Here is an 11,663-nt window from a genome sequence, read left to right as displayed (position 1 = left end):
AGAGATGAGAAGAGAGGAGGAAATGAGAGCCCATCTGCTACAGAGGGCTAGGGTTGTCTTTTTTTCCTGTGGAATTTCTGAGTGGCTTGATGTATTCGACATGTGCGTGACAGCCCGGTTGTGTGCGATTGGAGCTGAGGCAGTGTGCTATCCAGCCCAGTTGTGTGTGTGTGTGTTACATGCTCATCACACAGGGCAATGTGCTCTTAAGGTCAAGTTGGCAACGGCCTACCAACCAGCCTTGTACACACATACATACAGGAACAACACACGCTGGTTACACACACAGGAAACACACCACACTGCCCCCTTACTCATGCTCACACATCACACAAAAACACCCCCACACACCCCCCACACACCCCCACACACACACACACACACACACACACACACACACACACACACACACACACACACACACACACACACACACACACACACACACACACACACACACACACACACACACACACACACACACACACACACACACACACACAAAGGTTTAACATCCTGAAGCTTCTGCAGGATTTTGACACCAATGAATGTGTGTCAGTTTTCCTCCTCTGCTCTTCTTCCTGGCCCTTTGAACACAGACTGGCCATGAATAGTGTATGTTGTTTTGTGTTGTAGATTCACTCTGTCTGTGGACCAGTTTTCCTCTCCTTTTGTTTGTTCCACTCTAAATAGAATAAGTTAGAGTGCCGGCCTGCCCATGTGCATCCTGTTTGTGTTTGTGGTGTTATTGGTGGTGTTGTAGTTGATGGTGTTGGTGGTGTTATTGGTGGTGTTATTGGTGGTGTTATTGGTGGTGTTATTGGTGGTGTTGTAGTTGGTGGTGTTGTAGTTGGTGGTGTTATTGGTGGTGTTGTAGTTGGTGGTGTTATTGGTGTAGTCGGTGGTTTTGTAGTTGTTGGTGTTATTGGTGGTGTTGTAGTTGATGGTGTTGGTGGTGTTATTGGTGTAGTCGGTGGTTTTGTAGTTGTTGGTGTTATTGGTGGTGTTGTAGTTGATGGTGTTGGTGGTGTTATTGGTGTAGTCGGTGGTTTTGTAGTTGTTGGTGTTATTGGTGGTGTTGTAGTTGATGGTGTTGGTGGTGTTATTGGTGTAGTCGGTGGTTTTGTAGTTGTTGGTGTTGTTGGTGTTTGGTGGTGTTGGTGGTGTTGTAGTTGATGGTGGAGGTGGTGTTGGTGTTGGTGGTGTTGTAGTTGATGGTGTTGGTGTTTAGTCTGCAGATAAAGCTGTAGCCCCCTGAAGGGAAATCTACTAACAACATAAAGCTAATAGGTTCTCTGTCTCCGTCTCCCATACTGACATTTCACCTTTTCCTCTGTATTCATGCACATACCTTTTCTGTTTGTCCACTTTTTGATCCAGCCCTCTTTTGAGTCATTCAGGACACAACCTTTTTAAGCGTACACTTTAATGTTCTTAACAGGACATTTTATTTCACTCTAAAAGTCAGGACATATTTTGTCAGTCGGGACTCGCATTCCCCCGCGTCCCGCATGAGGTCTCTGGCATTATTAGGCCGGCAGAAATGTGAAACGCATGTAGTAAATGTCTGGGAATATATACGAGGCCTGCTGTCCTTAAACCTCACAGCCTTCACTCTGCTCTGAGCTTGTTCACTGCTGATGCGGGGAAGCTGTGCGGCAAGGGGTGGGGCGAAGTGCTCACATCGATGTCCACAGCACATTTAAAGGTTTAAAGGCAGGAGCGGGTCACTGACATGGCTCTCTCGCCCGCCGGCTCTCAGCCAGCCAGTGGCTGACAGGGGTGTGGGGGGTGGGGTGTGGGGTGTGTGCACCTGTGGGGCTGTGGGGAGAGAATAAAGGACGGAGGGACGCAGACGGGAGAGATGGATGGAGGGGAGGGGAGGGTTCGGCACTTGAAATTTATTTGGGTATCGCAGTTTTACGCTGGTTGCCATTGGATTTACAGGTCGGAATGGAATGTGAGCCAATGAAAGGGCTTTGATCCTTCCACCAGGTTGGGTCTTTATAGGAGGGAGCCAGTACGCAGAACGCAGCAGGGCATTCTTTATAAGGTTGTGAGGAACCTCACTGCAGAACCCAGAAATCATAAAAATGTGAGACGACAATGAAGCTAGGGGACTATGGGATATCATCTGGGGAGGTTGAATTAAATGTGATGCTGATGCTTCACAGTCTCAGTTTAAATGTAGGCTAATGCATTCGTCAACTCCCAAAACCCTGGATTAATCTGTTCTCTTCTATCGTACATGTCATTACCTGTAAATTCATCATGACGTGTGCATCTTTGCTGACCTTTGTGTACTGACCTGTGTCTGGTCTCCTCTTCTCCAGAGGCGCAGGCTGCTGCAGGAGCTAGGAGACCAGCGCATCCCCTACCTCGGGCCCTCAGACCATGGCTTCCAACAGCTGGTGAGTCAGTCAGTCAGGCTGGTCCAGCGTCCAGACCACTGTTGACCTTCTGTCATCCCACTGCCATTGGTACTAGTCCAGACCTTCTGTCATCCCACTGCCATTGGTACTAGTCCAGACCTTCTGTCATCCCACTGCCATCGGTACTAGTCCAGACCTTCTGTCATCCCACTGCCATTGGTACTAGTCCAGACCTTCTGTCATCCCACTGCCATTGGTACTAGTCCAGACCTTCTGTCATCCCACTGCCATTGGTACTAGTCCAGACCTTCTGTCATCCCACTGCCATTGGTACTAGTCCAGACCTTCTGTCATCCCACTGCCATTGGTACTAGTCCAGACCTTCTGTCATCCCACTGCCATCGGTACTAGTCCAGACCTTCTGTCATCCCCATGCCATTGGTACTAGTCCAGGCTTTCTGTCATCCCACTGCCATTGGTACTAGTCCAGACCTTCTGTCATCCCACTGCCATTGGTACTAGTCCTGACCTTCTGCCATCCCATTGCCATTGGTACTATTCCAGACCTTCTGTCATCCCACTGCCATTGGTACTATTCCAGACCTTCTGTCATCCCATTGCCATTGGTACTAGTCCAGACCTTCTGCCATCCCATTGCCATTGGTACTATTCCAGACCTTCTGTCATCCCACTGCCATTGGTACTATTCCAGACCTTCTGTCATCCCATTGCCATTGGTACTATTCCAGACCTTCTGTCATCCCACTGCCATTGGTACTAGTTTAGGCCTTCTGTCATCCCACTGCCATCGGTACTAGTCCAGACCTTCTGTCATCCCACTGCCATTGGTACTAGTCCAGACCTTCTGTCATCCCACTGCCATTGGTACTAGTCCAGACCTTCTGTCATCCCATTTTTACTCGTCCAGACCTTCTGTCATCCCATTGGTACTAGTCCAGACCTTCTGCTATCCCATTGGTACTAGTCCAGACCTTCTGCCATCCCACTGCCATTGGTACTAGTCCAGACCTTCTGTCATCCCATTTTTACTCGTCCAGACCTTCTGTCATCCCATTGGTACTAGTCCAGACCTTCTGCCATTGGTACTAGTCCAGAATGGGAATTGATGGGAAATGATGTAAAATATATCACTAGCCACTTTAAACAATGCTACCTAATATAATGTTTACATACCCTACATTATTCATCTCATATGTATATGTATATACTGTACTCTATATCATCTACTGCATCTTTATGTAAGTCGCTCTGGATAAGAGCATCTGCTAAATGACTTAAATGTAAATGTAAATGTACATGTATCACTAGCCACTTTAACTATGCAACTTTGTTTACATACTCATCTCATATGTATATACTGCACTCAATACCATCCACTGTATCTTGCCTATGCCGCTCTGTACCATCACTCACTCATATATCTTTATGTACATATTCTTATCCCCTTACACTTGTGTCTATAAGGTAGTAGTTTTGGAATTGTTAGCTAGATTACTTGTTGGTTATTACTGCATTGTCGGAACTAGAAGCACAAGCATTTCGCTACACTCACATTAACATCTGCTAACCATGTGTATGTGACAAATACAATTTGATTTGGTTTTGATTTGATTTGAGACCTTCTGTCATCTCACTGTCATTGGTACTAGTCCAGACCTTCTGTCATCCCACTGCCACTGGTACTAGTCCAGACCTTCTGCCATCGGTACTAGTCCAGACCTTCTGCCATCCCACTGCCATCGGTACTAGTCCAGACCTTCTGCCATCCCACTGCCATCGGTACTAGTCCAGACCTTCTGCCATTGGTACTAGTCCAGACCTTCTGCCATCCCACTGCCATCGGTACTAGTCCAGACCTTCTGCCATCCCACTGCCATTGGTACTAGTCCAGACCTTCTGTCATCCCATTGGTACTATTCCAGACCTTCTGTCATCCCACTGCCATTGGTACTAGTCCATACCAAAGCCGTCTGTCATCCCATTGCCGTTGGTACTAGTCCCTACCAAAGCCATCTGTCTATCCCACTGGGGACAGAGGACTTAGCACTTGGAAAGATACTTAGCTCATACCATTGAATTAGAAGAAACATGGCTAGTTATACAATATTTATGTTGGCTGTTTAGTCTGTGTACTTGTTCTCCATCAATTGTTTCTGGAGACAGAGACCACTTAACTTATAGCAGGCAGAACAACAGCTAATTGATATGTGTTTGCCTGTGTTCCAGTGGGAGACTAGTTACTCTGGCCTAGCTCTGCGGCGGTCCTGCTCCCTGCCTGAGGAGCTCCATGGTCGGGTGGAGGCTGCTCTGTTCACCCTGCGGCGGAGGGGCTGTTTCCTGAGGGACCTGGTGAAGGTGAGGGACCGAGACGTCTTCACCGCCGTATCCCGGGTGCTGCTGGGTCAGCCAGGAACCACCTACCGCTATCTGGACACGCGGCTCTTCACCATCCCCTGGCACACAGACGAGCAGAGAGGGACCTGCTGTGACCCAGACCTCAGCGCTGCCTGCAAAGCACTCTGGGAGCTCAACTGCTTCTTCTGCTCTGATGTCGGAGACAGGAAGGAAGGGGATGTTTTCAAGCAGTGCAGGAAAGAGTTGGTTGGTGCTATAGAGTCTAAACCCAGTGTAGAAGGAGACACAGAGTCTAAAGATAGCGAGGAGTCCAAACCCAGTGACGGTGGAGGAGACTCGGAGTCCAAGCAGAGTGAGGAGGGAGAGACTGAGTCAAAGCACAGCGACGATTGGGACATAGAGTCAAAACACAGTGAAGAGGAAGGCTCATCGTCCAAACAGGATGCAGCATGGGAGTCAAGACACGGCGACGAGATGGGAGACATGAAGACTAAACAAACTAAATTGGGGAGTCCAACGGCGTCAAAACAACACAGTGAGGGAAAACATACAGGCTGGAAGCACAGGCCAGCTGGCAGCACAGAGACAGAGACCACAGACCTAGGCCCTCAGGAGAAGCCTGTGGCTGAGCTAAAACACAGTCTCTCTGGGTACCACATTGAAGATGAGGAGGATGAAGACCAGCAGAGTGGCCAGGGATGCTCTAACCTTAACCCTGCTAAGACATCCTGTCCTGGCCCGACCCAGTTCAACGTCACCCTGCTCAACTACATGGACCCAGCAGCAATGAGCCAGCTGAAAGAAGAGCCATATTATGGGATGGGTAAGATGGCTGTGGGCTGGCACCATGATGAGAACCTGGTCAGCTTATCTCCTGTGGCCGTCTACAGCTACAGCTGTCATGACGACGACAAAGGTGAGGGTCAAAGGTCATACAGTATAGTTGTTGTATATCACTGTCAGTAGTGGTGGATCCCCGTCAAATTAGACCCAAACTTCCTCAAAAACACCCTTCAGTCTCACTTGTTATCCCATTTTTATCACTCCACCCACAACCCCTTAGATGTAGCTATTTTCTTCTCCACTGTGATGTCATTTTGAGCTACTATCTCTATCAAATGCAGCTAACAGCTAACGTTGTGTATGTGGCCCTACAGCAGCTCACTTCCAACAGCTATACAGCATTTATCTCAGACACGGCCTCCAGTAAGCCAGCCATCAGATCTATCAGCCTGATAGTGTCAGGGCACTATCAAATGTCATCACAGGCTGCCTCTGTTCTGTTCTGACAGGCTGGGATGCCTTATCGCTAGCAGGGCCAGGGGGTGAGGGAAGATCATCAACACACACTCTCTGGGACACATTCAGGGGCTAAACACATGCTGAACGGCACACTACAAAACTCCAACAACTCGCCCAGCCTTATCGCTCAACGATCTGATCTAAGTCATTTCCTCCAGAAATGATCAATGTGTAATTATCTGATATGGAATAATGAGTGTCTGCTTTGATTACTGGTTCTAGACTGTACAGCAGTATTGAGGCAGTGTTTAGCCTAGATGTTCTATCATAGTGGGTCTCGGCCTGATTTTATAGGGCTGATATGAGTGTATCTTTTTTGACGGAGTTCATTCATTGATTGATCGATCATGATCATATTTTTTTATCAAATATGTACTCTGTTTTACTATCAAGGTGCACGATCCCCTTTTCACATGGCAATACAGTTCACAACCACATCTCAGCCGCCTTTGCAGTGGGCCGACATCATTTCAGAGGGATTGGCTAAACAGAACCATCTGCCGTAGAGTAGAAGACTGTGGAGATGATTTGTTCTGACCCATCTGACCGTTGACCCCTGGGAACGCTGGCTTCAAACAGCACAGGACCGACCGGCCGGGGCTGTATTCTAGGTAGCCTGTTCTATCTGCAGCTGTGCCTTTCCTTTGTAGGCCAAACTGACCCCACAGCACCAGACTTCACAGGCAAACCTGACAAAGTTTAGCAGCACTGCTCGCTAACCCCGCTGTGCATTACTCAAGAAATGCTATGTTCACTTTGGGTCAGATCGTTCTGAATACTCCCAGAACCACAGAGATGGAATTGTTACCATGCGGAATGTTGTTTTTTTACGAGGGGGCCCATGTTTTTTGACATTGTTCTCGGCTGCACCGCAGTCAAAGCCCCTCTCTCTTTCTCAACTCAATAATTGAGCTGTTTTACATCCCAGTCTGGTACGTACAGTAACCAGTAACCTTCTATGCATGTTTATTTGCACGACACCTGTCTTTCTTTGACACGCTTACTTTTCGTGTCAGGTCTGGGAGAAGTCTAGTATTTGTCTCTTTTTCCCAAGGCTCTGTCTGGTGTTTCAGAATGGTTTTATTTAGAGTCACCCAGCTGCTCTCATCCGGAGGTACAGTGCCTTGCGAAAGTATTCGGCCCCCTTGAACTTTGCGACCTTTTGCCATATTTCAGGCTTCAAACATAAAGATATAAAACTGTATTTTTTTGTGAAGAATCAACAACAAGTGGGACACAATCATGAAGTGGAACGACATTTATTGGATATTTCAAACTTTTTTAACAAATCAAAAACTGAAAAATTGGGCGTGCAAAATTATTCAGCCCCTTTACTTTCAGTGCAGCAAACTCTCTCCAGAAGTTCAGTGAGGATCTCTGAATGATCCAATGTTGACCTAAATGACTAATGATGATAAATACAATCCACCTGTGTGTAATCAAGTCTCCGTATAAATGCACCTGCACTGTGATAGTCTCAGAGGTCTGTTAAAAGCGCAGAGAGCATCATGAAGAACAAGGAACACACCAGGCAGGTCTGAGATACTGTTGTGAAGAAGTTTAAAGCCGGATTTGGATACAAAAAGATTTCCCAAGCTTTAAACATCCCAAGGAGCACTGTGCAAGCGATAATATTGAAATGGAAGGAGTATCAGACCACTGCAAATCTACCAAGACCTGGCTGTCTCTCTAAACTTTCAGCTCATACAAGGAGAAGACTGATCAGAGATGCAGCCAAGAGGCCCATGATCACTCTGGATGAACTGCAGAGATCTACAGCTGAGGTGGGAGACTCTGTCCATAGGACAACAATCAGTCGTATATTGCACAAATCTGGCCTTTATGGAAGAGTGGCAAGAAGAAAGCCATTTCTTAAAGATATCCATAAAAAGTGTTGTTTAAAGTTTGCCACAAGCCACCTGGGAGACACACCAAACATGTGGAAGAAGGTGCTCTGGTCAGATGAAACCAAAATTGAACTTTTTGGCAACAATGCAAAACGTTATGTTTGGCGTAAAAGCAACACAGCTAATCACCCTGAACACACCGTGCCCACTGTCAAACATGGTGGTGGCAGCATCATGGTTTGGGCCTGCTTTTCTTCAGCAGGGACAGGGAAGATGGTTAAAATTGATGGGAAGATGGATGGAGCCAAATACAGGACCATTCTGGAAGAAAACCTGATGGAGTCTGCAAAAGACCTGAGACTGGGACGGAGATTTGTCTTCCAACAAGACAATGATCCAAGACATAAAGCAAAATCTACAATGGAATGGTTAAAAAATAAACATATCCAGGTGTTAGAATGGCCAAGTCAAAGTCCAGACCTGAATCCAATCGAGAATCTGTGGAATGAACTGAAAACTGCTGTTCACAAATGCTCTCCATCCAACCTCACTGAGCTCGAGCTGTTTTGCAAGGAGGAATGGGAAAAAATGTCAGTCTCTCGATGTGCAAAACTGATAGAGACATACCCTAAGCGACTTACAGCTGTAATTGCAGCAAAAGGTGGTGCTACAAAGTATTAACTTAAGGGGGCTGAATAATTTTGCACGCCCAATTTTTCAGTTTTTGATTTGTTAAAAAAGTTTGAAATATCCAATAAATGTTGTTCAACTTCATGATTGTGTCCCACTTGTTGTTGATTCTTCATAAAAAATACAGTTTTCTATCTTTATGTTTGAAGCCTGAAATGTGGCAAATGGTCGCAAAGTTCAAGGGGGCCGAATACTTTCGCAAGGCACGGTATCTGGCTTGGCGGCGGAGTGTTTTCCGTCTGGAAAGACCACAATGCTCTTTACTCCAGCTCCAACACCATTCCCATCCTGCGTCCTTTAGGAGCAGTGTCATTAACGGTTCTCTCAGAAAGCGCTGGCCGGAAATGAAGTTACTATTTGTCCTCTGCTGAGCAAAGGAGAAGGTCTGATTTGCCGTGGGGCTGAGAAAGGCCCGGGAAGACTTTAGTATTGATTTATGCTGAAGGGTGTGGACCTAACAGGGGCTGGGTAGATCTCGTTTTCTCACCATGCCTCGGATGGAGGACAGATGGGGAGAGGCTGGGTGAGAGGCTCGGTGAGAGGCTCAGAGACTGGCTATTGGAGGGGAATAATCCCCACTACCCTGTCTGTCTGCTGCCTCTACACACACTAGCTACCTAACATCAAATACTTTTATTAAAAAGGCTCTTGTACAGAAACTGTGATGAAGACACAAGTTGTACTGAGAGATCAATGTAACAATATGCCCTGTCTCCTATTGTATATTTGTTTCTGATCTGACTGACCTAAGTGGTGGGATTGTTTGTGTTTAGCAGGTGTGAGCTCGGAGGAGGGTCCTGCAGAGAAGGGCTGCTGGAGGATTGGTCTAAAGGTGGCCTGGGACATCCACACCCCTGGACTGACCCTCCCACTGCAGTCCGGAGACTCCTACTACCTTAGAGGTACTAGAGCATGCACACCATTCCTTCTACATGACATATCTAGTCTGTGTGAGATTTACACTTGATGTTCTAGTGTGTTTGGTTTACTATGTCCCTACTGACCCATAGAAGCAGGATGCACTCCAGACTCTCGCTCTCTTTTTCTACCTCTCTTTTCTGTTTTGTTTTCTCTCTCTCTCTTTCTCTTTCTCTTTCTCTTTCTCTCTCTCTCTCTCTCTCTCTCTCTCTCTCTCTCTCTCTCTCTCTCTCTCTCTCTCTCTCTTCTCTCTCTCTCTCTTTCTCCTTCCCTCTCTTTTATCTCTCTCTTTCTCCCTCTCTCTCTCTCTTTTCTTTCTCCCTCTCCCTCTCTTTCTCTCTCTCTCTCTCTCTCTCTCTCTCTCTCTCTCTCTCTTCTTCTCTCTCTCTCTCTCTCTCTCTCTCTCTCTCTCTCTCTCTCTCTCTCTCTCTCTCTCTCTCTTTCTCCCTCTCCCTCTCCCTCTCTTTTATCTATCTCTCTTTCTCACTCTCTCGTCATTGTGTTAGTCTGAACCCAACCCGACCAGAAGCCCTGTTCTGTTCCTAAGGTTCCATGTAATTGCATGCATTAGAGAGGTTAAGAAAACAAAATGTTATTTTGTGAAGTCCTGTGACCCGGTGCTGTGGCAGCGGTGCTGGTGGTGTCTCTATGGAGTGGAGAAGACAGGCAGCGGGCCATGAGGGTGTAAATCAGACCTTAATGCTGATGGCTACAGCAGATGCCTTCCCCTTTCATCTCTGCCTGCTGGGTCGAGCTGCTCTTAGCTTCTACAATACAGGACAAGGCTACACAGCTATTATTGGCTACCACTAGCTTCCCTATCATAGCAGCACACCATGTCCCACACTGTGTATGGGTTAGGACCTCCAAGACATCATTGTGTGTATTTGTCTGGGATCGTTGGTGAAATATGACTGCATCGTTTTTTTGGACACACACAAACAGACACACACACACACACACAGACACAGACACAGACACAGACACAGACACACACACACACACACACACACACACACACACACACACACACACACACACACACACACACACACACACACACACACACACACACACACACACACACACACACACACACACACACACAACCTCAAAACATGTTGATTTGAGTAGAAACCATGAGTTGGAGTGACCTGACGGGACATAACCCAGACAGGATGAGATTTGTCACAGTCCACGCATGATAACAGAGTGATGGCTTGCTCTAGAAACACCATTGCAATTGGACCTGACTGAACTGGATCAATGGGGATTTATGTTCCAGTTTGGAAGATCCCTACAGGATCACTATGGTACTGTAGCAGCTCACACAGTCAGTCTGTCTCAGTCCTATACCTGGATCAGGTACACAGTACAGACACTAACTACTGTAATCAACCAAGACTACATTCAAGAAACTAGTCCACTCAGTGTTTCATTGGATGTTATAGCATGCCCCGACAAGGGACAGAAATAAAAGCTAGCCTGTTGACTAGTGGCTTTGTGGTGATTTTTGACATTTTTAATAATTTTTTGTTGTTGTAGTTTTTGCCACTTTTTCTCCCCAATTTCGTGATATCCAGTTGGTAGTTACAGTTTTGTCCCATCGCTGCAACTCCTGTACGGACTCGGAGAGGTGAAGGTCGAGAGCCCTCTGAAACACGACCCCACCAAGCCGCGCTGATTCTTGACACACTGCTCCCTTAATCTTGAAACCAGCCAGACCAATGTGTCAGAGGAAACACCATACAGCAGGCGACCGAAGTCAGCGTGCGTGCGTCCGACCCGGCAAAAGGAGTCGCTAGAGAGCAATGGGAAAAGGACATCCCAGACGGCCAAACCATGCCCTAATCCGGACGATGCTGGGCCAATTGTTTGCTGCATCATGGGTATCCCGGTCGCTGCCGGCTGCGACACAGCCCGGGACCGAACCTGGGTCTGTAGTGATGCCTCTAGACCGCTGCGTCACTCGGGAGGCCCCTGGCTTTGTGGTGTTTTGATAAGGAACGGGCCCGTGTACCATCACGGACACCATTATTCCCCTTTAGCACCGTTAGTCAGTGACTCAACCTCTGAACTGTTAATGGTGTGTGTGTAATATGTGTGTGTAATATGTGTGTGTAATATGTGTGTGTAATATGTGTGTGTCTGTGTGTGT

General features: G+C 47.1%; 1 protein-coding gene across 1 annotated transcript in view; it reads left to right on the top strand.

The window, feature by feature from the left end:
• LOC127926328 (alpha-ketoglutarate-dependent dioxygenase FTO-like) overlaps positions 1–9,489 on the top strand; it is a gene marked incomplete at its 3' end in the record, with an annotated part of 31,099 nt that extends 21,610 nt beyond the window's left edge. The window contains exons 2-4 of the mRNA XM_052511760.1: positions 2,334–2,411; positions 4,620–5,664; positions 9,364–9,489. Coding sequence (XP_052367720.1) covers positions 2,334–2,411; positions 4,620–5,664; positions 9,364–9,489 — 1,249 coding nt within the window. The remainder of the gene's footprint in view (positions 1–2,333; positions 2,412–4,619; positions 5,665–9,363) is intronic.
• Between the last annotated feature and the right edge of the window lie 2,174 nt (positions 9,490–11,663).

This window comes from Oncorhynchus keta, unplaced genomic scaffold (genome assembly GCF_023373465.1).
Source record: "Oncorhynchus keta strain PuntledgeMale-10-30-2019 unplaced genomic scaffold, Oket_V2 Un_contig_7444_pilon_pilon, whole genome shotgun sequence".
In the NCBI taxonomy this organism is placed as follows: domain Eukaryota; kingdom Metazoa; phylum Chordata; class Actinopteri; order Salmoniformes; family Salmonidae; genus Oncorhynchus; species Oncorhynchus keta.
The sequence above is the reverse complement of the archived record's forward strand: the minus strand, read 5'-3'. Positions and strand labels throughout refer to the sequence as shown.